This window comes from Lissotriton vulgaris, chromosome 12, assembly GCF_964263255.1.
Source record: "Lissotriton vulgaris chromosome 12, aLisVul1.2, whole genome shotgun sequence".
In the NCBI taxonomy this organism is placed as follows: domain Eukaryota; kingdom Metazoa; phylum Chordata; class Amphibia; order Caudata; family Salamandridae; genus Lissotriton; species Lissotriton vulgaris.
Window position 1 is genome coordinate 12,843,980 of NC_141700.1, and position 21,314 is coordinate 12,865,293.

General features: G+C 49.7%; 1 protein-coding gene across 3 annotated transcripts in view; it reads right to left on the reverse strand.

Annotated features, from left to right (window-relative positions):
* The window catches only part of MISP (mitotic spindle positioning), a 152,160-nt gene that overhangs the window by 7,337 nt on the left and 123,509 nt on the right, over positions 1 to 21,314 (reverse strand). For all 3 annotated transcript variants that reach the window (XM_086946732.1, XM_086946733.1, XM_086946731.1), the window contains exons 8-9: positions 13,498 to 13,543; positions 6,839 to 7,086 (exon numbers count right to left, since the gene is read on the reverse strand). In XM_086946732.1, coding sequence (XP_086802858.1) covers positions 6,839 to 7,086; positions 13,498 to 13,543 — 294 coding nt within the window. The remainder of the gene's footprint in view (positions 1 to 6,838; positions 7,087 to 13,497; positions 13,544 to 21,314) is intronic.

Here is a 21,314-nt window from a genome sequence, read left to right on the forward strand (position 1 = left end):
GGCTTCCTTTTGTGGCCGTCAGCAGCCTCAGCAGCAACAGCAGCAAAACCCTCTGTACAAGTCGTATAGGGGATCTGCAAGGAGCCGCTAGGCAGCAGTCCGTCTCCTCCCCCTCCCACTGGTTCCACTGGAAAGCAGCTCTAGATTCCCCCATCTTGGAGCATGTTGGTCCTCTAGGGGGTCGGGTGTCCCATTTCCTACAAGATTGGAAATCGGTTACCTCAGATTGTTGGGTTTTGAATCTTGTGGAAAATTGGCACACCCTCCCTTTTCTAGAGTTTACATCTCCTTGCCCTCCTCGCCAGGATTGGTGTTCAGAGGATCATTTGCCGTTATTTCTTGATTCCCAAAAAGGACGGTCGGTTGAGGCCGATCCTGGACCTCAGGATTTGGAATTTTTACCTCAGGCAGGAAAAGTTAAAAAATGTTGACCTTGGCTCTGGTTATTCTGACACTGCAACAGGAAGACTGGATGGTGTTGATCGATTTGCAGGATGTGTATTTTCATCTTCCCATCCTTAAGTCTTCACAGAGGTGATGGCGGTAGTGGCAGCACATCTCAGAAGGTCAGGAGTTCCTGTTTTCCCTTATTTGGACGACTGGCTGCTGAAATCCAAGTCTCCAGAGATGGTGTTACACCATTTGCATGCAACAACGCAATTGTTGTTCAACTTGGGTTTCTCGATAAATGTACCCAAATCTCATCTGGTGCCTTCTCAGCACAGCCTGTTCATAGGGACAATACTGGACACCATTGTGTGTCTGGCATTTCCGCCTCCGCAAAGGATTCTCGACATACAGGAGATGATTCCTTTGTTTCACGATGGAGCGGTTGTTACAGTCCTGAAGGTCCTTCGCCTGCTCGGTCTGTTCGCTTGCTGCATACTGTTGGTCAGTCATGCACGCTGGCACATGAGGGCACTCCAGTTGTGCCTCCGCAGGCAGTGGTATCAGCACAACTGAGATCTCAGGGAGTCAGTCAGGATCACCAGAGACACTGCAGCAGAGCTGTGTTGGTGGAGTGTGCAGGGCAACCTGTCTCAAGGAAAGCCCTTTCAGTCTCCTCCACCGGTGGCCACAGTGATCACTGATGCACCACTCTAGGGTTATCGGGGGATCTGGAGGTCAAAGGTTTTTGGTCTACAGAGGAAAGGTTGCTTTACATCAACCTTCTGGAATTGTGGGCGATAGGTTTGGCACTAAAGGCCTTCTTTCCTTCCCTTCGCGGTCAATCAGTTCAGGTCCTGACAGACAACACAACCGCGATGTGGTACATCAACAAGCAAGGAGATGTAGGGTTGTTTCGTCTCTGCAGAGAGGCTCTGTGTCTCTGGTCCTGGGTTCAGGTCCATCAGATTTGTGTAGTAGCAAATCATCTGGCCGGTCTGCTGAGTGTTTGTGCGGACAGTCTCAGTCGGCGTTACTCGGCCGATCACGAGTGGCGCCTTCATCCAGAGGTGGTCCATCTCATCTTCAAGAGGTGGAGATTTCCTCGGTTGGACCTCTTTGCCACTCGCAAGAACGCGCACTGCCCGTTGTTCTGCAGTCTCTAGTTTCCGATGCAGCTAGCGCTGGGGAACGCGTTTCATTTTGGATTGGAGCTCGGAAATCCTTTTTGCTTTCCCCCCCCATACCTTTCATTCCTTGAGTTCTGAGGAAGATTCGCCAAGACCGGGCGCATGTCATATTGATTGCTCCGGGTTGGCCAAGAAAGGTGTGGTACTGATCTACTTCACCTCTCATCGCACCTTCCGCTCCGTCTCCCTCTAAGGCCAGACCTCCTCTCGCAGTCACAGGGGCAGGTTCTGTACCCCTACCTCCAGTGCCTGCACTTTCATGCCTGGAGATTGAACAGGGCAACCTGAGTTCTTTCTCTCCCACCAGATGTTGTGGATGTTATTTTATCATTCAGGAGACACTCCACCAAATCTATGTATTCCTCCAGGTGGTCCAAATTTATGAAGTGGTGTGGAGAGAGGTCCATTAACCTTTTGACGGCTCGTTTGTCTGATGTACTGAGTTTCTCTCTTTCCTTGGCTCAGCAGGGTTGTGCAGTGGCTACAGTTAAAGGTTATTTATCGGCTTTGTCTGCTTTCATTTGTTTGCTGGACCAGCCGTCTTTGTTTAAATCTCCTGTCGTTATGAGGTTCATTAAGGGCCTTACCAATAAGTTTCCTCCCACTCCTTTCATTGGGCCTCAGTGGAATTTAAATAGTGTTCTTACTTTTCTGATGCATTCTCCATTTGAGCCTCTTCATAGATGTCCGTTGAGGCTTCTTTCTTTCAAAACGGTCTTTTTGATCGCTATTACCTCTGCCAGGAAGGTAAGTGAGCTTTAGGCTCTTAGTTCTAAACCTCCATTCTTGACCATTTGTGCAGAAAAGATAGTTCTTAGGACCAGGGCTGCTTTCCTGCCTAAGGTGGTTACTCCTTTCCATTTAGGACAATCCATTACCTTACTTACCTTCTATGCTCCCCCTCACCCTTCCAAGGAGGAGGAGAGACTTCATCGCCTGGACCCTAAGAGGACGGTCAGTTTTTACTTGGACAGAACCAGGGAACTGAGGCTGGATGATCAGCTCTTTGTGGGCTACATTGGTCAGATGAAAGGAAGAGCTGTTCACGAACGAACACTCTCCAGGTGGATCATCTTGTGTATCAAGATCTGCTACGCCCTGGCCAAGAAGGAGCCGACTGAAGGTATTAGAGCTTGTTCGACCAGAGCTAAGTCATCCTCTTCTGCTTTGGCTAGAGGTGTTCCTGTTGTTGATATTTGTAAAGCAGCAACTTGGGCCTCCCTCCATGCCTTTGCAAAGCATTACTGCTTGGATTCGGAGGTTAAGAGGGACAGCACTTTTGCGCGTTTTGTTCTGCAAGATTTTTTGGTCTAGTCAGGTGAGAGGTACAGTTTGGAGATTCTATTCATAAGGTGAGTGTTAGACTTGGCCCTTTTTGCAGGGTCATCCCCAAACTTTTTGCCTTCCTCCTGTATTTTGTCTGACCTGTTTTTGTTGATTTTATGACTCTGGGCACTTTACCACTGCTGATCAGTGGTAAAGTCCATATGCTCTCTCTATTGCAAATCGATGTATGGATTAGTGACTCCATCATTGGCTGGTTTGGTTTACTTGTCAGACCCTAGTACAGTGCACTGAGTGTGCCCAGGGCTTGTAAACCAAATGCTGCTGGTGGGCTTGCAGCATTGGTTGTGCCACCCACAGAAGCAGCCTGAAAAAAATGTGTGTCTAAGGCTTGCCATTGCAGAGCCTGTGTGCAGCCTGGTACTGCCATGCTGTCTGGGCAAGTGCACCCATTTGCCAGTCCCTAAACCTTCTCTTTTCTTCATATCAGACACCCCTATGGTAGGCCCAAGGGCAGGGTACATTGTAAGCATAAGGTAGGAAAAGCCCTGGTGTGTGTGGCATGTCCTAATAGTGAATTACAGCCATCTTCGTTTTTCACTATTGCAAGGCTACCTGTTCTCCATAGGCCAGAATGGGCAGTTAGATTATTACATCTTATAATCCTAACTGACTCAGGGAACATGGTGGAAATTCGAGTTTAGTATGCCTGAACTCGGAATAGTAAAATACATATTTTAGTGAAGTTGATTTTAATATTCTGTGTTTGAAAATACCACTTTTAGAAAGTAGGTATTTTCTTGTCTAACTATCCAAGCCTGTCTCTGCTAGGTTATGTATTCCTTGCCTGGAGTTTGAGTGACAGGGCTGGGGAATTCCAGGAGACAAGGTGAGTCTGTCTAGTGGTGAATAGAGAGATCTGCATCTAGATGGGAGGGAGGCATTGCACCTGGGACTCGAATAGGGCTGTGCCTTTTCTCCACAATGCTGGCTCCAACTCCTGTGGTGCGTCTGATGTCTCTGCCCTGCACTGTGAAAGGAGAGAAGGAGTCATGTCAACAGAGTGCTCCATGGCTGTGCCTTCCCTCTACAATGCTGACTCCACCTCTTGTGGCGTGCCTGATGGTTCTGCCCTGCACTGTGAAAGGAAATAAGGAGTCATGTAAACAGAGTGCTCCAGGACTGCCCAGAACTGGTTTGGACTAGGCAAAGGCCCCTCTGCCCTCCGAGAACAAAGGATGTTGGGGTATAAGGATTGGGACCCTGATCCCAAGAAATTATATCACTTTTGGACAACAACAAGAAACCTTTGCTGAGGCATGGAACCAGAGAGAGCGAGGAGAGACTATCCCTAAGCTGAAGTGCTACTTGGGGGATTGGCCTGCAGTGGTTGCCTGACTGCCAAAAAAAGGAGAGAGGAACTTTGTGTACTTTTCATCAACTTGTGAAGGATCTCCAAGGGCTTGGAACAGAGCTTGCCTCCTGCTGAAGTCTCAGGGACAACAGACTTCACCTACTAGCTTCCCAAAAGTTCTCTGGAAGTGCCTGCAGTTGTACTGGACTTTTTGAGGACTTGTGTGTCACAAGGAGCTGGAAGCCCGATTCAAGAACAGGAAGCGAGTCGCTGAACTGCTGCTGCCGCTTCACCACACAAAGCGCCTCTCATTGCCGGAGAAGAGGATCGATGTCGAAGCAGACGCCGCCGCATCACCGGGAAGCGTGTCGCAGGAGAAAAAGATTGACGTTGCATCAGATGCCGCCGCATCTCCGAGAAGCGTGTTGAAGGGCCTGTCGCTGCTCATCGCCGGAGAAGAGGATCGACATCGCAGCAGACGCCGCCGCATCACCGGGAAGAGTGTCGCAGGGCCTGTCGCGTCTCGTATCATTGTGGAAGCAACTCGCATCGCCAGGAGAGAGGATCGACGTCGCAGCAGACGCCGCCGCATCATTGGGAAGCGTGTTGCAGGGCCTGTCGCGGCTTGCATCGTGTAAAGCATCTCACATCACCGGAGAAGAGGATCGATGTCGCAACAGACGCCGCCGCATCACCGGGTAGCGTATTGCATCAAGGAGAAAGTGCTATCTTTATCTTTCTTTATTTCTTTGCACCAGATCTTCAACGCATCACCGTCCTTGCGTGTAAGTGACTCGCATCCCCTTTCCTGCAACACTTTAGTTGCCCTGCGTGTCGCATCTTAAGGTACATTGACTCAAAGTGTTGAATTTTAAGATCTAAAGAGAACTAAGCAAATTCTACCATTTTAAGTACAGAATTGTGGATTTTTGCTGTTTGTGGTCTTGTGATAAGTCTATGTAAAGAATACGTATCTATATATATAAAAACGAAAGTATGTCTGTCTGTCTGTTTGTCCTTTATGCATTACCACACCATTCATCCGATCGCCATGAAACTTTGGGAAGTTGTTGAGTACACTCCCGCAAAGGTTTCTGTCAATTTTTTTTCTTAAATCGGCCCCCCAGGGACCTCAAAATCTTTAGAATACTGAAATAGACAGCGAATTTGCGAGCATTGTCGACAGTTATGACCCCCAAACGGAAATCGATTGGTCAATCTACATCAGAACCACGAAGGTAAAAGGCATTACGAGCTTCAGAAACAGACGAGCAACGGGAAGATCGATTACGCACTGTTCAAGCCCGCGCGAATGAAACAGGAGAGCAACGAGAATCAAGAATGGAAAACGATCAAGTACGCACTGCTTAAGCCCGCTCGAATGAAACAGGAGAGCAACCAGAATCAAGATTAGAAGCCAATCGCGGACGCACTGCTCAAGCCACACTTCAAAAATAAAATGAATACGTTTCAATAACAATGACACAATGTAAATTTAATGTTAGCGTAATGAGTTTCCTTGAATTTCCTTTCTTCTGAGATCGCAGCAACGCGCTACGGGTAAGCTAGTTTTTTGTATATAATCTGTGTGGTGTTCATCTGTAGTGTTGTCACTTGATTACTGTATATGTTCACAAATGCTTTACACACTGCCTCTGAGATAAGCCTGTCTGCTCGTGCCTAGCTACCAAGGGGGTGAGCAGGGGTTATTTTAGGAGTGTACCCCTTTACCCTGACTAGAAGCAAGGGTCCCTATTGGTCAGAAGTACCTACCTGTGCCAACTAGAGACCCCCAAATCTAACAGTGAGGAATCCACAGGCAGATGTATCCATCAGAAGAACAAGTTACTTACCATTGGTAACCCTTTTTATGATGGATACAGTATCTGCCTGTGGATTCCTCACTGTCCCACCTGCCTCCCTGTTGTCCACCTGTTTCTACAAAAAAACGTTATAACAGTTTGACATGGATGTTTTCAATATGTCTTCTTAATGCTTACAGTTTGCTTTTAGAAAATGCTTTGTTTGTATACGCTGTGTGTATTTGCATTTATATATGTTATGTATACTATGTATACTTGTGAAAATGTCGGTCCGCCCGTTTGCCTTGAGGGCACGGAAAAAATGGGTGGAACTGATGTCAGCACGCCAACGAGGTCTTCTTATGGCTCCGATGACATCATATGGAGTCATGAGCGTAGCCGTGCTATTATGACGTCCTCGCCAACGTGGGAGAGCTAGGAAAAGAATTTCCACAGAAATGCTGACGCAGGAGGTATTCAAACGCTGAGGAACCCACAGGCAGATACTGTATCCACCAGAAAAAGTGTTACCGAAGCTAAGTAACTTGTTCTTCCATCCTCTATAAATGTTCTTTTTGTGGGGTAACAGTGGTGATGTCACAGAAGCCCTAGATGGGAATGGTAAGGTCCCTCTTGCCTTGTTACCAGAGGTCCCCGATTGCATGTGGCAGGCCATGACCAGGCAGTGATGTTCATCAACGGCCATGATTCCTTGTTTCACGCTTGTCTACATACAGTAACAGCATTAACCCCTCACTACGTGTATTAACAGCAGTGCTCTAGTGCAGCTAGTGCTTGGGTCATGTCTCACAAGTACTTACACCATACTCGTCCCTCTGCCGACTCCGTCTGTCCTCAAACTCTTCCAGCTGTGAGTCCTTCAGCCGTCCGGGGGTTCTCGTCTCCCATTCTGGAGGTGGGGGTGCAGGACCCTTTGGCGTGACACTGTATGTCTGATAGGTGGATTCCCTTCGTAAGGTTGAGTCTGAGGACGCACTGGGGGCCGCGCCCACGACTAAGGGCCGCAATGGGGTTGAGAAAAGTGAGACAACATACCTATCTGGGGAACCTGCAGGAAACAACAAGAGAGAGGGTCAGTTTTACCTGAAGGCACCCCCACTTTAGCATCCCCTTACTTAATACAGGTGAGTAACATAAACACACAAAAGTGTGTGCACGCTGGTTACGCCACTGTGCTTTTTACATGGGAAGCTAGACCTAAAATGGATGCCTGAAAGGTAGTCACTGGACCTTTTCGTCCCTGAGGTGGCACGTGAAGAAATGTCTTGCTCACCCCTTGCCGGGGCATGTGGTGTGGGAGGGTGATTTGCTGGTGTTGCAGCAGAGATGAATGGCTGGATCCGGTCATATCTGGAAAGAGCACCGTGTATATTCGGATCACTCGATAGAAGGTTGTGGTTGGTGGACTTCACCAAGTGATGTCTTTCAAAGCGGACATCTGGCTTCACTCGGCCTCATGGTGTGGTTAGCTTCTGCAGCTGCCGGGCTGTCTTGGAGTGGCACCTTGACTGGGTGCAGCATGGTGTGGTTAGCTTCTGCGGCTGCCGGGCTGTCTTGGAGTGGCACCTTGACTGGGTGCAGCATGGTGTGGTTAGCTTCCGCGGCTGCCGGGCTGTCTTGGAGTGGCACCTTGACTGGGTGCAGCATGGTGTGGTTAGCTTCTGCGGCTGCCGAGCTGTCTTGGAGCGGCACCTTGACTGGGTGCAGCATGGTGTGGTTAGCTTCTGCGGCTGCCGAGCTGTCTTGGAGCGGCACCTTGACTGGGTGCAGCATGGTGTGGTTAGCTTCTGCGGCTGCCGAGCTGTCTTGGAGCGGCACCTTGACTGGGTGCAGCATGGTGTGGTTAGCTTCCGCGGCTGCCGAGCTGTCTTGGAGTGGCACCTTGACTGGGTGCAGCATGGTGTGGTTAGCTTCTGCGGCTGCCGAGCTGTCTTGGAGCGGCACCTTGACTGGGTGCAGCATGGTGTGGTTAGCTTCTGCAGCTGCCGGGCTGTCTTGGAGTGGCACCTTGACTGGGTGCAGCATGGTGTGGTTAGCTTCCGCGGCTGCCGAGCTGTCTTGGAGTGGCACCTTGACTGGGTGCAGCATGGTGTGGTTAGCTTCTGCGGCTGCCGAGCTGTCTTGGAGCGGCACCTTGACTGGGTGCAGCATGGTGTGGTTAGCTTCCGCGGCTGCCGAGCTGTCTTGGAGTGGCACCTTGACTGGGTGCAGCATGGTGTGGTTAGCTTCTGCGGCTCCGAGCTGTCTTGGAGCGGCACCTTGACTGGGTGCAGCATGGTGTGGTTAGCTTCTGCAGCTGCCGGGCTGTCTTGGAGTGGCACCTTGACTGGGTGCAGCATGGTGTGGTTAGCTTCCGCGGCTGCCGGGCTGTCTTGGAGTGGCACCTTGACTGGGTGCAGCATGGTGATGGTTAGTGCAGCATGGCAAAGTAGGGCGCGTTGGTATGCAGCAGCCTACAACAGGGCACAACAAGGCGCAGCAGGTATTGCAACGGCCACCAAGGCCAGATCCTGTAATGGAAGCCCCTGATGAGGATCCCCTGCTTTGGAAGGACCTACAATGTCCACCATCCTGGGAGAGGAGGTGTCTGTGGGTTGTTGAGACCTCACAAGCTGCCCTCACAACGAGCCGGTGAGAAAGTGTCCTCTTTCTTGCATGGTATGCCCCCTTGCGGATGTTCTTTGACTGAGTGTGCCCTGGGCTCTTGCTAATCAGGTGCCCAGGGCCTATGTCCCTACCCTAAAATTGCTTTGAAGCCTAAACCCAATTGGCATCTATGGCCACAGGTCCGCCCCTGGTAAATGGTACCACGGATACCCAGGGCACTGTGATCAGAGAAGGCCCCTAAGGGCAGCAACACTTATTGTGCCACCCTGAGAGGCCCTGTACCCTGACACTCACACACTGCCTTTGCAGGCTGCGTGTCTTGGTACAGAACAAAGTGAAGAGTTGACATGGCACACTGTGTGCCATGCCAACAAACCACAGAATCTTCAATACAGCCATACGTAGCCCAGAAGACGATTTCCTAACAGCTTAACATGAAAAGACTGACAGCAAGACTGACCAATCAGTTTGTGAGCTGAAAGACAAAGTGTAACCATTTGACTGAAAGAACAGGCATTGGCGTACCTGGTGTCCTTGCATGGAGTGGCCAAATACTTCACGTGTCCCAGGCAGCTACCATGGCCCTGGTGTACCCCGCTGCCCTCTCACTGTGCGGCAAGGACTTCACATGTCCCAGGCGTCCACCTTGGTCCCGGTGTACCCTGCTGTTCTCGCATGGGGTGGTCCACGACTTCACTTGTCCGAGCCAGTCACCATGGCCCTGATCTACCCTGCTTTACTTGCATGGAGTTGTCCAGGACTTCACTTCTCCCAGGCGGCCACCATGGCCCCGTTGTACCCCGCTGTCCTCGCATGGAGCCGCCCCGACTTCACATGTCCCAGGCGGCCACCATGGCCCCGTGTACCCCACTGTCCTCGCATGGAGCGGCCCATGACTTGACAAGTCCCAGGTGGCTACCATGGCCCTGATCTACCCCGCCTTCCTCGCATAGAGCGGCCCCTGACTTTACCTGTCCCAGGCGGCCACCATGGCCCCGGTGTACCCCACTGTCCTCGCATGGAGCGGCCCACCACTTTACATGTCCCAGGTGACCACTATTACCCTGATGTAGCCCACTGTCCTCGCATGGAACGGCTCATGTGTTACATCTTGCTCATGCTTTACATTTCCCTTACTTAGATTTCCCCATTGCTTAGCCTCTGCATGTAATAGAATGTTTGATGTCATACTAGAATGTTAAGTACCTGATTGCTCTAGGTAGAGACAGTTGATGGCAGACAGGCTGAGCGAGAGAAGATCTGCTCCTGGTGGGACTTTTATCATTATATCTATTGACCATTTAACTTGGATTAATCTACAATAAATTATATTTACTTTACATACTGGATTCAAGAACATTATTTGCTACAAATTGGCGACGAGGTACGGAACTGAACTTATGCGTGGAAGGAAGACGGATTTAATGTACTACTACTGCAACTAAGGAACTTTTCAAAGCTGAAAAGAAAAGGTAAATTAATTGAAACGCCCTGGTTAGCCCCACCAGTGTCCCCAGTCATCTGGACAGCCTCCCATCCCAGGGTGTTTGATTACAGACTGCGTGATTTGTTGACAGCATTCAAAAGAATCTCTAAACAGCTGCAAGTTAATTTCGTTTAAACAGCGTTTTTATTTCAATCTGAAAGACAACGCGAAGGCAAGCTGCAGTGAAGTGTAGAGTTAAATGATTACTAATTAATGCGCTCTGCATATGGACTTTCTGGATGAGCGCCCCAGTGCTTATAGTTTTGCCACGTTTGGGAAATGGACAGTGTTTGAGAAATCGGAAAATGACATTTTGTTTTGCCATGGCCCCTGGAGGCGACATTCTGTTATTACTGAACAGATTACTGACTGCGGTGTCTGAAGGAACATCGGAAATTCGACTGTTATGGTATTTAGAAGCCGAAGTTTTCTGGCACAGTTTTGATGCTTCTTTTCTACATGCTTGCTACTTTTCAACTCTTGGGGCGATTTTTAAAACTAAGAAAAACGACAGCTTACGTGTGCAATGCTTCATGCGCTCACAACAGTCTTTGAGCGTGGTCATCACCTTGACAACGCAGAGTTTGTTTGTCTTCTCTCCGTCCATGGAAGCTGCGTGCGCAATGAGACGTACGCGACGCAACGCAACGTTATTGTGTCATCGGCAATTTCATTTCACTTTGTCCTTAAACCGGAAGTTATTTCCTGTTCCGATAACTTGATATTCCTGAAGTCCGAAGGTATTTGGATGATGTTTTCTTCTCTTTTGTTGATCTTTGCAGTATGGTAGACTTCATTGAGGAACTCTGGTCCATTAAACTCAACGGACGATTTACTGTTTTGCACACATGTATTTTCGTCATTTTTGGAGCCGCTTTTGCAGTGTTAATTGACATAATGAACTATTGTCAACTGTGAGGAAAGTTGCATGGGTGATGCTTTTGAAGTTTTCAGCTGGGAATTTCCGTGTGCTTCATTCATAACCTCTAAACTGTTTTCAAGGAGGAAATTTCAACGTATTTCTTTGTACTGCAAATCTTTCTTTGTACTGCAAATCTTTCCACTTGTTTAAAGGAAGCCATTCTGAGATGTCCTCGGGTGATAAATCGTTCACCGGTGTTTTCTGGAAACTAAGATTTTTATTATAACTCGTTTTCAGAGGGAAGTTTCATTTATGTATTTATTGGGAGGACACCACATCATTTTAATTTACAATGTATTTCTTCTCATTTTAATTTACAATGTATTTCTTCTCATATTAGTTGCATGTGTGTACTTTGCTTGTGTGTACATTGCATGTGTGTACTTTGCATGATGTATTTTGAATGTAGGAGCCATGTTTATGCTCAACGGATGTTGAGGTGCCTTATCATTTTTATTCAGATTTCTGGTTTAGTTATTTATGGAGTGTGCCATTATTATACTCTACTTTTGGTTGCGGTGCTCTATTTGTTTTTTTTATTTCTCGTGTTATTTGCTGATATTTTTGATTCTGATATGCTGTTGTAAACCACTATGTGCTCTAATTGTTGTGAAGTTTTCATTTTAGAAAATTAGTTGTCCCAGTGTTGGATTTATTGAATATGAAATTTTGCTGGAGCCACTTCGGTGCTCATGTTTGAGGCGCTCCACTATAAATATGTACTTTCTAGGAAGCCACTTCGGTGCTCAATTTGAGGTGCTCCATTTTCCTAGCTTTGGGCTGTGAAGAGCGGTAGGTTGTTGCTCTATTTTCTTGATATAAACTCTGAGGAGTTTGGATTTATTGTATGTGTAGTTTGCGGAGCCACATCTGTGCTCATTATGAGGTGCTCCATTTGTTTGATATGAACTCTGAGGAGTTCAATCATTCTATTGTGTTGGAGAGCAATAAGTTGCTCAATTTGCTTGTATAGACTCTGAGGGGTTCAGTTGCTGATGTTTAGGAGAGCCGTAGTTGCTAAATTTTCTGGTTATGGACTCTGAGGAGTTCCATTTTGCAATGTTGTTAAAAGCCACAAGTTATTCTATTGGCTATTATGAACCACGCAAGTGCTCTATGTTTAGAGGTGTTCATATTAATTTTGTTTTGAGAAGCCGCAGGTTACTCTATCTGGCTTATATTTATTTATTTATTTGACCCATCCATTCTCATTCCTATGGATGTTATTGTGTATTTAATCCATATTTTCCATTCTAGTGGATTTTATTTAGTTATACTTGTGATCCATGTTTTCATTCTAGTGGATAATTTTTTTTTTTTTTTTTTTCTCTTTGGAAAGGGGATGTGGCCTTTAGATTTGAAAGGTCATTAAATATGAAAATGGAATCCTTCTTGCATTTCAACTGTTAATTAAGAATGCTATGTAATGTGTTCCTTTAGTCATTATATTTTAAAATGAAAATGCAATCCATCTTATTGTTCAATTATTATATTTTTATGAATGCAATGCAATTTATTCTATTATCTTTATTTGTTGTTTTATAAGGAAGGGGGATGTGTTACATCTTGCTCATGCTTTACATTTCCCTTACTTAGATTTCCCCATTGCTTAGCCTCTGCATGTAATAGAATGTTTGATGTCATACTAGAATGTTAAGTACCTGATTGCTCTAGGTAGAGACAGTTGATGGCAGACAGGCTGAGCGAGAGAAGATCTGCTCCTGGTGGGACTTTTATCATTATATCTATTGACCATTTAACTTGGATTAATCTACAATAAATTATATTTACTTTACATACTGGATTCAAGAACATTATTTGCTACATCATGACTTCACATGTCCCAAGCGTCCACCATGGCCCTGGTTTACCCCGCTGTCCTCGCACGGAGCGGTCCCATAACTTCACATGTCCCCGGTGTACCCCGCTGTCCTCATATGGAGCGGGCCACAGCTCCTCACATAGCCAAGGCTTGGATTCTGCACGATCGCCACACAGAGTGATTCACTGCCCTTCACATGTTGTACATGAACAAGTCCTGTGGCACCACTCTTTGCCACAAGGAGTATCTACCACCCTGCTGGCAGCACATGTGCACAGGTTCCACCTGCACTGGTGCAGACAGGAGAACCCTCCATGGCAGGCAGTGGTGGGACCTTCATCCTGCAGGTGCCTGTGAGGGCAGCCAGCGTCTTCATGCAAATGATGCCCACCCTGCAGAAAGTGAAGAGGGCCCCCAGTCTCCCATGTCTCACAGATATCCATTGACCTTGGGCTGAATAGAGACCCCTCGAAGGGCTGCTGGGCCCTGGAGGGCCCCTTGCGCTGCAGAGGCTCCAGAGGCCTGAGTTGCGCCCCTGAGGACAACTTCAGGGCAGAGAGCAGGAGGACCCGCGCAGGCGCTGTGGTCAGACCTGGGGTGTGGGTTGAGGTGAACTACTTACCGACTGGGCATGGGACCGGTCCCGGTGACTCGAAGCCTCTGGGCTCCTGCAGGGGGAAGAAACAAGCTGGGGTGAGACATGCAAGAGAGAGCGGTACGGAAGTCAGGGAAAGGCGAGGAGAGACACCTGACAGATGAAAAGAGGACGAATACAGGAGACATGGAGGGCAGAGACGAGGAGAGACACCTGACAGACGGAGAGAGGACGGATACAGGAGACATGGAGGATAGAGGCTAGGAGAGACACCTGACAGACAGAGACAGGACGGATACAGGAGACATGGAGGATAGAGCCTAGGAGAGACACCTGACAGACAGAGACAGGACGGATACAGGAGACATGGAGAATAGAGGCTAGGAGAGACATCTGACAGACGGAGACAGGACGGATACAGGAGACATGGAGGATAGAGGCTAGGAGAGACACCTGACAGACGGAGGGAGAACGGATGCAGAAAACATGGAGGGTAGAGGCTAGGAGAGACACCTGACAGACAGAGACAGGACGGATACAGGAGACATGGAGGATAGAGCCTAGGAGAGACACCTGACAGACAGAGAGAGGACGGATACAGGAGACATGGAGAATAGAGGCTAGGAGAGACATCTGACAGACGGAGACAGGACGGATACAGGAGACATGGAGGATAGAGGCTAGGAGAGACACCTGACAGACGGAGGGAGAACGGATGCAGAAAACATGGAGGGTAGAGGCTAGGACAGACGAGGAGAGACACCTGACAGATGGAGAGAGGACGGATACAGGAGACATGGAGGGTAGAGGCGAGGAGAGACGAGGAGGGTGCAGGAAAGACCGTACCGAAGGTGGGGGAGGCAAAGAGAGATGGAGACAAGTGAGAGAGAGAGAGACACAGGAAAGGATACAGGGCACAGAGAGAGGGTGTATGGGTTAGGAACAGACGAAGAGAGAGCCTGGAAATAGGAGTAGTTGTGCACACTGCGAGCAAGCTCCTACCTCTGTATGCTTCCCCCAAGCAGCGCCATTATGCTGATCCCTTCCTCACCTCCCTAACATGCCTCCCTTAGAGATAATGGGATACGGCTCCCCAGGAACAAATTCTATGAGGCACATGTCAATGTCTTCTGCCAGGCCTCTGCTGAGGGCCATAGAGAAACCCCCCCAAAACCTGTCAACCCCCATCCTTCCGGAGCCCCTAAAACTGGCAGTGTCACCCCAGGTTACTCTAAAAACTAATGAAGTCTTCTATCCCTTCCTGCTTAGGGCATCACTGCCGCCCCCCCCCATCCAGAGTTATACTGAAGAGGGTTAAACCCAAATAAAGTCACAGGGACCTGGGTAGACAAGTACCCCATCCAGGCAGCATCGGCTTAGGTAACCTAAACATACACTGGGACCCCTGAAATTGCTCCCCGAGGCATCCTGCAGCTAGGGAAGCAGAGGTCTTCCCTACACAAGGGGCGCCTCATGGAACCTTCAGGGCTTCTCTCTGGAAAGGTGGGGTTTCCTATGCAGGTCCTCCACATTCCTCCAGCCTTACCACAGGCAGGCCTCCGGCCTCTGTGAGCATAACACCCCAATTTCACCTCCTCTTCCCTGGGGTGTATGTCATTACCATGCCTTCCTTCACCATGCACGTCTTTACATCAGTGATTTTACTATGCATACCACTGCCACGCATTTACATTCACTCACATTACAAACACCTTCACCATGCATACCACTGTCACACATCTACATTCACTCACATTACAAACACCTTCACCAAGCATACCACTTCCACTCATCTACATTCACTCACGTTACACACACCTTCACCACGCCTACCACACATCTACATTCACTCACATTACAAACACCTTCACCACGCATACCACTGCCACTCATCTACATTCACTCACATTACAAACACCTTCACCACGCATACCACTGCCACACATCAACATTCACTCACCGTATAAACACCTTCACCACGCATACCACTGCCACGCATCTACATTCACTCCCATTACAAACACCTTCACCACGCATACCACTGCCATGCATCTACATTCACTCACATTACAAAACACCTTCACCACGCATACCACTGCCATGCATCTACAATCAATCACATTACAAACACCTTCACCACTCATACCACTGCCACTCATCTACATTCACTCACATTACAAACACCTTCACCACGCATACCACTGCCACTCTACATTCACTCACATTACAAACACCTTCACCACGCACACTACTGCCACTCATCTACATACACTCACATTACAAACACCTTCATCATGCATACCACTGCCATGCATCTACATTCACTCACATTACAAACACCTTCCCCAACCATACCAGTGCCACACATCTACATTCACTCACATTACAAACACCTTCACCACGCATACTACTGCCACTCATCTACAATTACTCACATTACAAGCACCTTCACTACACATACCAGTGCCACGCATCTACATTCACTCACATTACAAACACTTTCACCATGCATACCACTGCCATGCATCTACATTCACTCGCATTACACACACCTTCACCATGCATACCACTGTCACACATCTACATTCACTCACATTACAAACACCTTCACCAAGCATACCACTGCCACTCATCTACATTCACTCACATTACAAACACCTTCATCACGCCTACCACACATCTACATTCACTCACATTACAAACACCTTCACCACGCATACCACTGTCACACATCTACATTCACTCACATTACAAACACCTTCACCACGCATACCACTGCCACTCATCTACATTCACTCACATTACAAACACCTTCACCACACATACCACTGCCATGCATCTACATTCACTCACATTACAAAACACCTTCACCACGCATACCACTGTCATGCATCAACATTCACTCACATTATAAACAACTTCACCACACATACCACTGCCACTCATCTACATTCACTCACATTACAAACACCTTCACCACGCATACCACTGCCACTCTACATACACTCACATTACAAACACCTTCATCATGCATACCACTGCCACTCATCTACATTCACTCACATTGCAAACACCTTCACCATGCACACCAGTGCCACGCATCTACATTCATTCACATTACAAACACCTTCACCATGCATACCACTGCCATGCATCTACATTCACTCACATTACAAACACCTTCACCAACCATACCAGTGCCACACATCTACATTCACTCACATTACAAACACCTTCACCACGCATACTACTGCCACTCATCTACAATTACTCACATTACAAGCACCTTCACTATGCATACCAGTGCCACGCATCTACATTCACTCACATTACAAACACCTTCACCATGCATACCACTGCCATGCATCTACATTCACTCGCATTACACACACCTTCACCATGCATACCACTGTCACACATCTACATTCACTCACATTACAAACACCTTCACCAAGCATACCACTGCCACTCATCTACATTCACTCACATTACAAACACCTAACCACGCCTACCACACATCTACATTCACTCACATTACAAACACCTTCACCACGCATACCACTGTCACACATCTACATTCACTCACATTAGAAACACCTTCACCACGCATACCACTGCCACTCATCTACATTCACCCACATTACAAACACCTTCACCACGCATACCACTGCCACACATCTACATTCACTCATGGTACAAACACCTTCACCACGCATACCACTGCCACGCATCTACATTCACTCACATTACAAACACCTTCACCACGCATACCACTGCCATGCATCTACATTCACTCACATTACAAAACACCCTCACCACGCATACCACTGCCATGCATCTACATTCACTCACATTACAAACACCTTCACCACGCATACCACTGCCACTCATCTACATTCACTCACATTACAAACACCTTCACCACGCATACCACTGCCACTCTACATTCACTCACATTACAAACACCTTTACCACGCACACCACTGCCACTCATCTACATACACTCACATTACAAACACCTTCATCATGCATACCACTGCCATTCATCTACATTCACTCACATTACAAACACCTTCACCATGCATACCAGTGCCACGCATCTACATTCATTCACATTACAAACACCTTCACCATGCATACCATTGCCATGCATCTACATTCACTCACATTACAAACACCTTTAACACACATTCCACTACCACTCATCTACCGTTCTCCAGTAAATCCCCGGTAGTTTATGGGGTACCGCAGGGCTCTGCGATCAGCCCTATCTTTTTAATATCTATCTGCAGCCTCTGTTCCCCATCATTAAATCTTTCGGAGTCGACCTGGTCAACTATGCGTACAATATGCAACTGGCGTTTTTCTTGGAAGGAAAACACGCAGTTTCCATGGGCACGTTTCAGGAGTGTATGCGTCAGACTGCTGGCTGGCTTCGGAGAAACTCCTTGCAGTTTAATGGTGGAAAAACAGAGGTGCTGTACTGCTCTTCTGCTAAGATGTCTAAACACATACCACTGGAGTTTAGGCTTAACCATGAGGATGAACCTCTGATCCTGTCAGCACGGTGCGCAATTTGGGGGTTCTGATGGACGACAATCTCCAAACAAGACAGCCAGTGTGTGCTTCTCTTTGATGCGCATGCTGCGTCAATCTGAAAGAGACACGTTAGTGATAGATTCCTTACCTTAGAATATCCCCAGGCGGCAGACTAGATTCGGAAATTTTTTGTGCACCAGTACCCTTGTGCGTCGGTAGGCGTCGTCTGCGGCTCCGCGTCCGTCGTTGGCGTTGTGGGCGCCGTGATGACGTTGTCGGAGTACTTAGACGCCGCCTCCGCATGCTGACGTCAGTTCTTCTTTTTTCCGCGCCAGCAGCCCAGATCCGGAAAAAGTGGTACCTTAGTCACTTTTTGACTAAACTATTTTGAGATCTTTTGGATCATTCTTAGAGTCTTCGACTCCAATCGGTGCCGATAGGGATGCCAGGTTTCAAGCCTTGTGGGGACTGCAACCGACTGATGTCGGTCCCCGACCCTCACCGTCTGGGCCTCCACTGTCTCGGCGTCGATCACGACGACAAGGCCTGCTCCGACTGTCGGGCCTTTACCTCGAAAGCTAGGCGGGAGCGGTCCCGCAAGCGCCTCGAGCTCCGGCAGTCGGCCCCTGCGCCTTGAGAGGTCCCGGTCCGGACGGAAGTCGAGGGACCGGTCGCGGGGGCGGAGCCATCACAGCTCCGGGAGTCGACATCACTCCTCAGGTTCGAAGTCGTCGTCAGGTAAGCACAAGAAGTCGAAGAGACGTCATCGCTCTTCCGACTCCCCCCGACGCTCACGCGATGCGGCCGGAGGTTCGGGTGACACCGCCCACGCGGCTCTGTTGGAGTCGCGGGCGTCGCGACCTGCCCCTTACCCTTCGGTCCCTGGGGAGCAAGTGATGCCGGAGGAGATCGAGCGCTTCCTCATGGCCATGAGGTCCCTCACTCCTCCGGCGGTTTCCCGCGGCGCCTTCGGGCCCAGCGGACCCGTTTAGGGGTCCTAGCGGGTCGGGTGCTTCGGCCTCGACGCCGCCGGCGCCTTCGGGCCTGGCACCTTCGGGGCCCCACTGGATCCGCATCCGGATCGTCGCCGGTCGACCTGACGACTTCACCGGCGCCGGTTCCACAGGTGTCACCTCCGGCGCTTTCCTCGGGCGGCGCTGTCCCCAATACCTCCCTCGACCCGGTGCCGGAGCGGTACCGCTGGGCGCCGCTTGGGGAGTTCTACTTCAATGAATCGGCCCCATCACTTGTCAACCCTGAGTACCAGGAGATGGGTGATGAGGAGGAGTATTGGGAGGGGTCTGAGGACCCTCTGACACGTGAGTGTCAGTCCCAGGAGGACTAGACAGGTGGACTTGGGGATGCCAGTGGTCTGAACACTTCGCTAGACACTGGTTTTGTCTCACCTCCTACCGTGGCTACGGAGGGGGGGCAACCTTCAGTGTGGTGTTGACGCGGTCAGCCAAGGCCTTGGGCCTTGAGCTCCCCGTCGCGGCCGTGAGGACTAACCTCCTCACTGAGGTCCTTAAACCGCAGTCAAGCTCAACCGAGCCTCTGCTGCCGTTTAATGAGGCCTTGACTGACGTTCTTTTGGGCACTTGGTCCAGGCCCGCTACAGGCCAGCCTGTAGATAGCATCGTGGCCAGACGCCACCGCCCGGCTCCGGGCGACCCTTGTTTCCTGTCCACCCACCCCACCCCTGAGAGCCTGGTCATCCAGGCCTCTGATTCCCAGACCGCATTCCTGTCGGCTGCGACCGATCCGGAATCCAAGAGGTATGAGAATTATGGAAAGAAAATATTCTCCTCCCTTAGTTTGGGACTACGGTCTTCCAACACCGCATGCCTCTTGGGTCGTTACACCCACTCCCTGTGGTACACTGTCGCGGACGTGCTGCCACAATGCCCGGGGGAGGTCAAGGCTAAACTCGCCCAAGCCCTTGCGGAGGGTCGAGATGCGGCACATGTCTCCATCCGGTGTGGGCTGGATACCACCGACTCACTGGGCAGAGCGATGGCAACGACGGTGGCGATTCATCGCCACGCCTGGTTGAGGTCTGCCAACTTTTCAGCGGATGTCCAGAATACACTGATGGACATGCCGTTTGATGGCCGTCACCTCTTTGGCGACATGGCAGACCATGCGCTTGAGCGCTTTAAGGACTCCAGGGCTACGGCCAAGTCCTTGGGCTTCTCGGCCCCGCGCCAGCTAACGGGTGCCTTTCGCTCCTTTCGTGGCCAAGGAAGGGGCGCCCCCACACGTGCTGCCAGCCACGCACCGCAGACTAACATACAGAGCGGTGGGGGCCATGGAAATCGCCGTGGAGGCGGTCGGGGACAAAGGCGAGGCCAGTCCACACCTTCCCCACAGCATCCGCCTCAACACCCTCCTAGTCCGTGCTTTCAGGCCCATATGACGCCAGTGGGGGGCAGGGATCACCATCACCACTCCCACTGGCGCACTGTCACATCGGACAGGTGGGTGCAAATCGTCCGAAGGGGCTACTCCCTCCCCTTCGAGACGACCCTTCCAGCCATGCCACCGCAATACCACTGCGTATCGGGTGATCACTTGCGGCTTCTACAGGAGGAAGTTACGGCGCTCTTGGCCAAAGGGGTTATCGAGCGCGTTCCTGGGCCAGAAGTAGGGTGTGGTTGTTACTCCCACTACTTTCTGGTACCCAAGGAGGGCAAAGGGAGCCTACGCCCTATCTTGGACCTACGGAACGTCAACGGCTTCCTCCAGAAGGAGAAGTTAAAAATGCTGACACTGGCTCAGGTCTTAGCTGCCCTGGACCCAGAAGACTGGATGATAGCGTTGGACTTGCAGGACGCTTATTTCCACATCCCCGTCCTGCTGGCCCACGGGCGCTACCTGCGGTTCACGGTAGGCCACGAGCACTTTCAGTTTACCGTGCTCCCCTTCGGCCTTACCAGCGCCCCAAGGGTGTTCATGAAAGTGATGGTGGTGGTCGCAGCTCATCTGCGCAGGTTAGGTTTTTTCAGTCTTGCCCTACCTCGACGACTGGTTGTTGAAGGCGGGCTCACCCCTGACAGTCGTCAGCCACCTCCAGACAACAGCGAATCTCCTGCACCTGCTGTGGTCCTCCATCAACGTGCGAAGTCACACCTTTGTCCCTCTCAAAAGCTCCTCATCATCGGAGCGGTTCTCGACTCGGCGCAGTTTCGGGTTTATCCCCCCGAGCAGCGGGTTCGGGATATTCAGGCTCTGATTCCGATCTTTCAGCCTTAATCGCGAGTCTCGGTCAGGTTGATGCTGAGGCTTCTGGGGCTGATGGCCTCCTG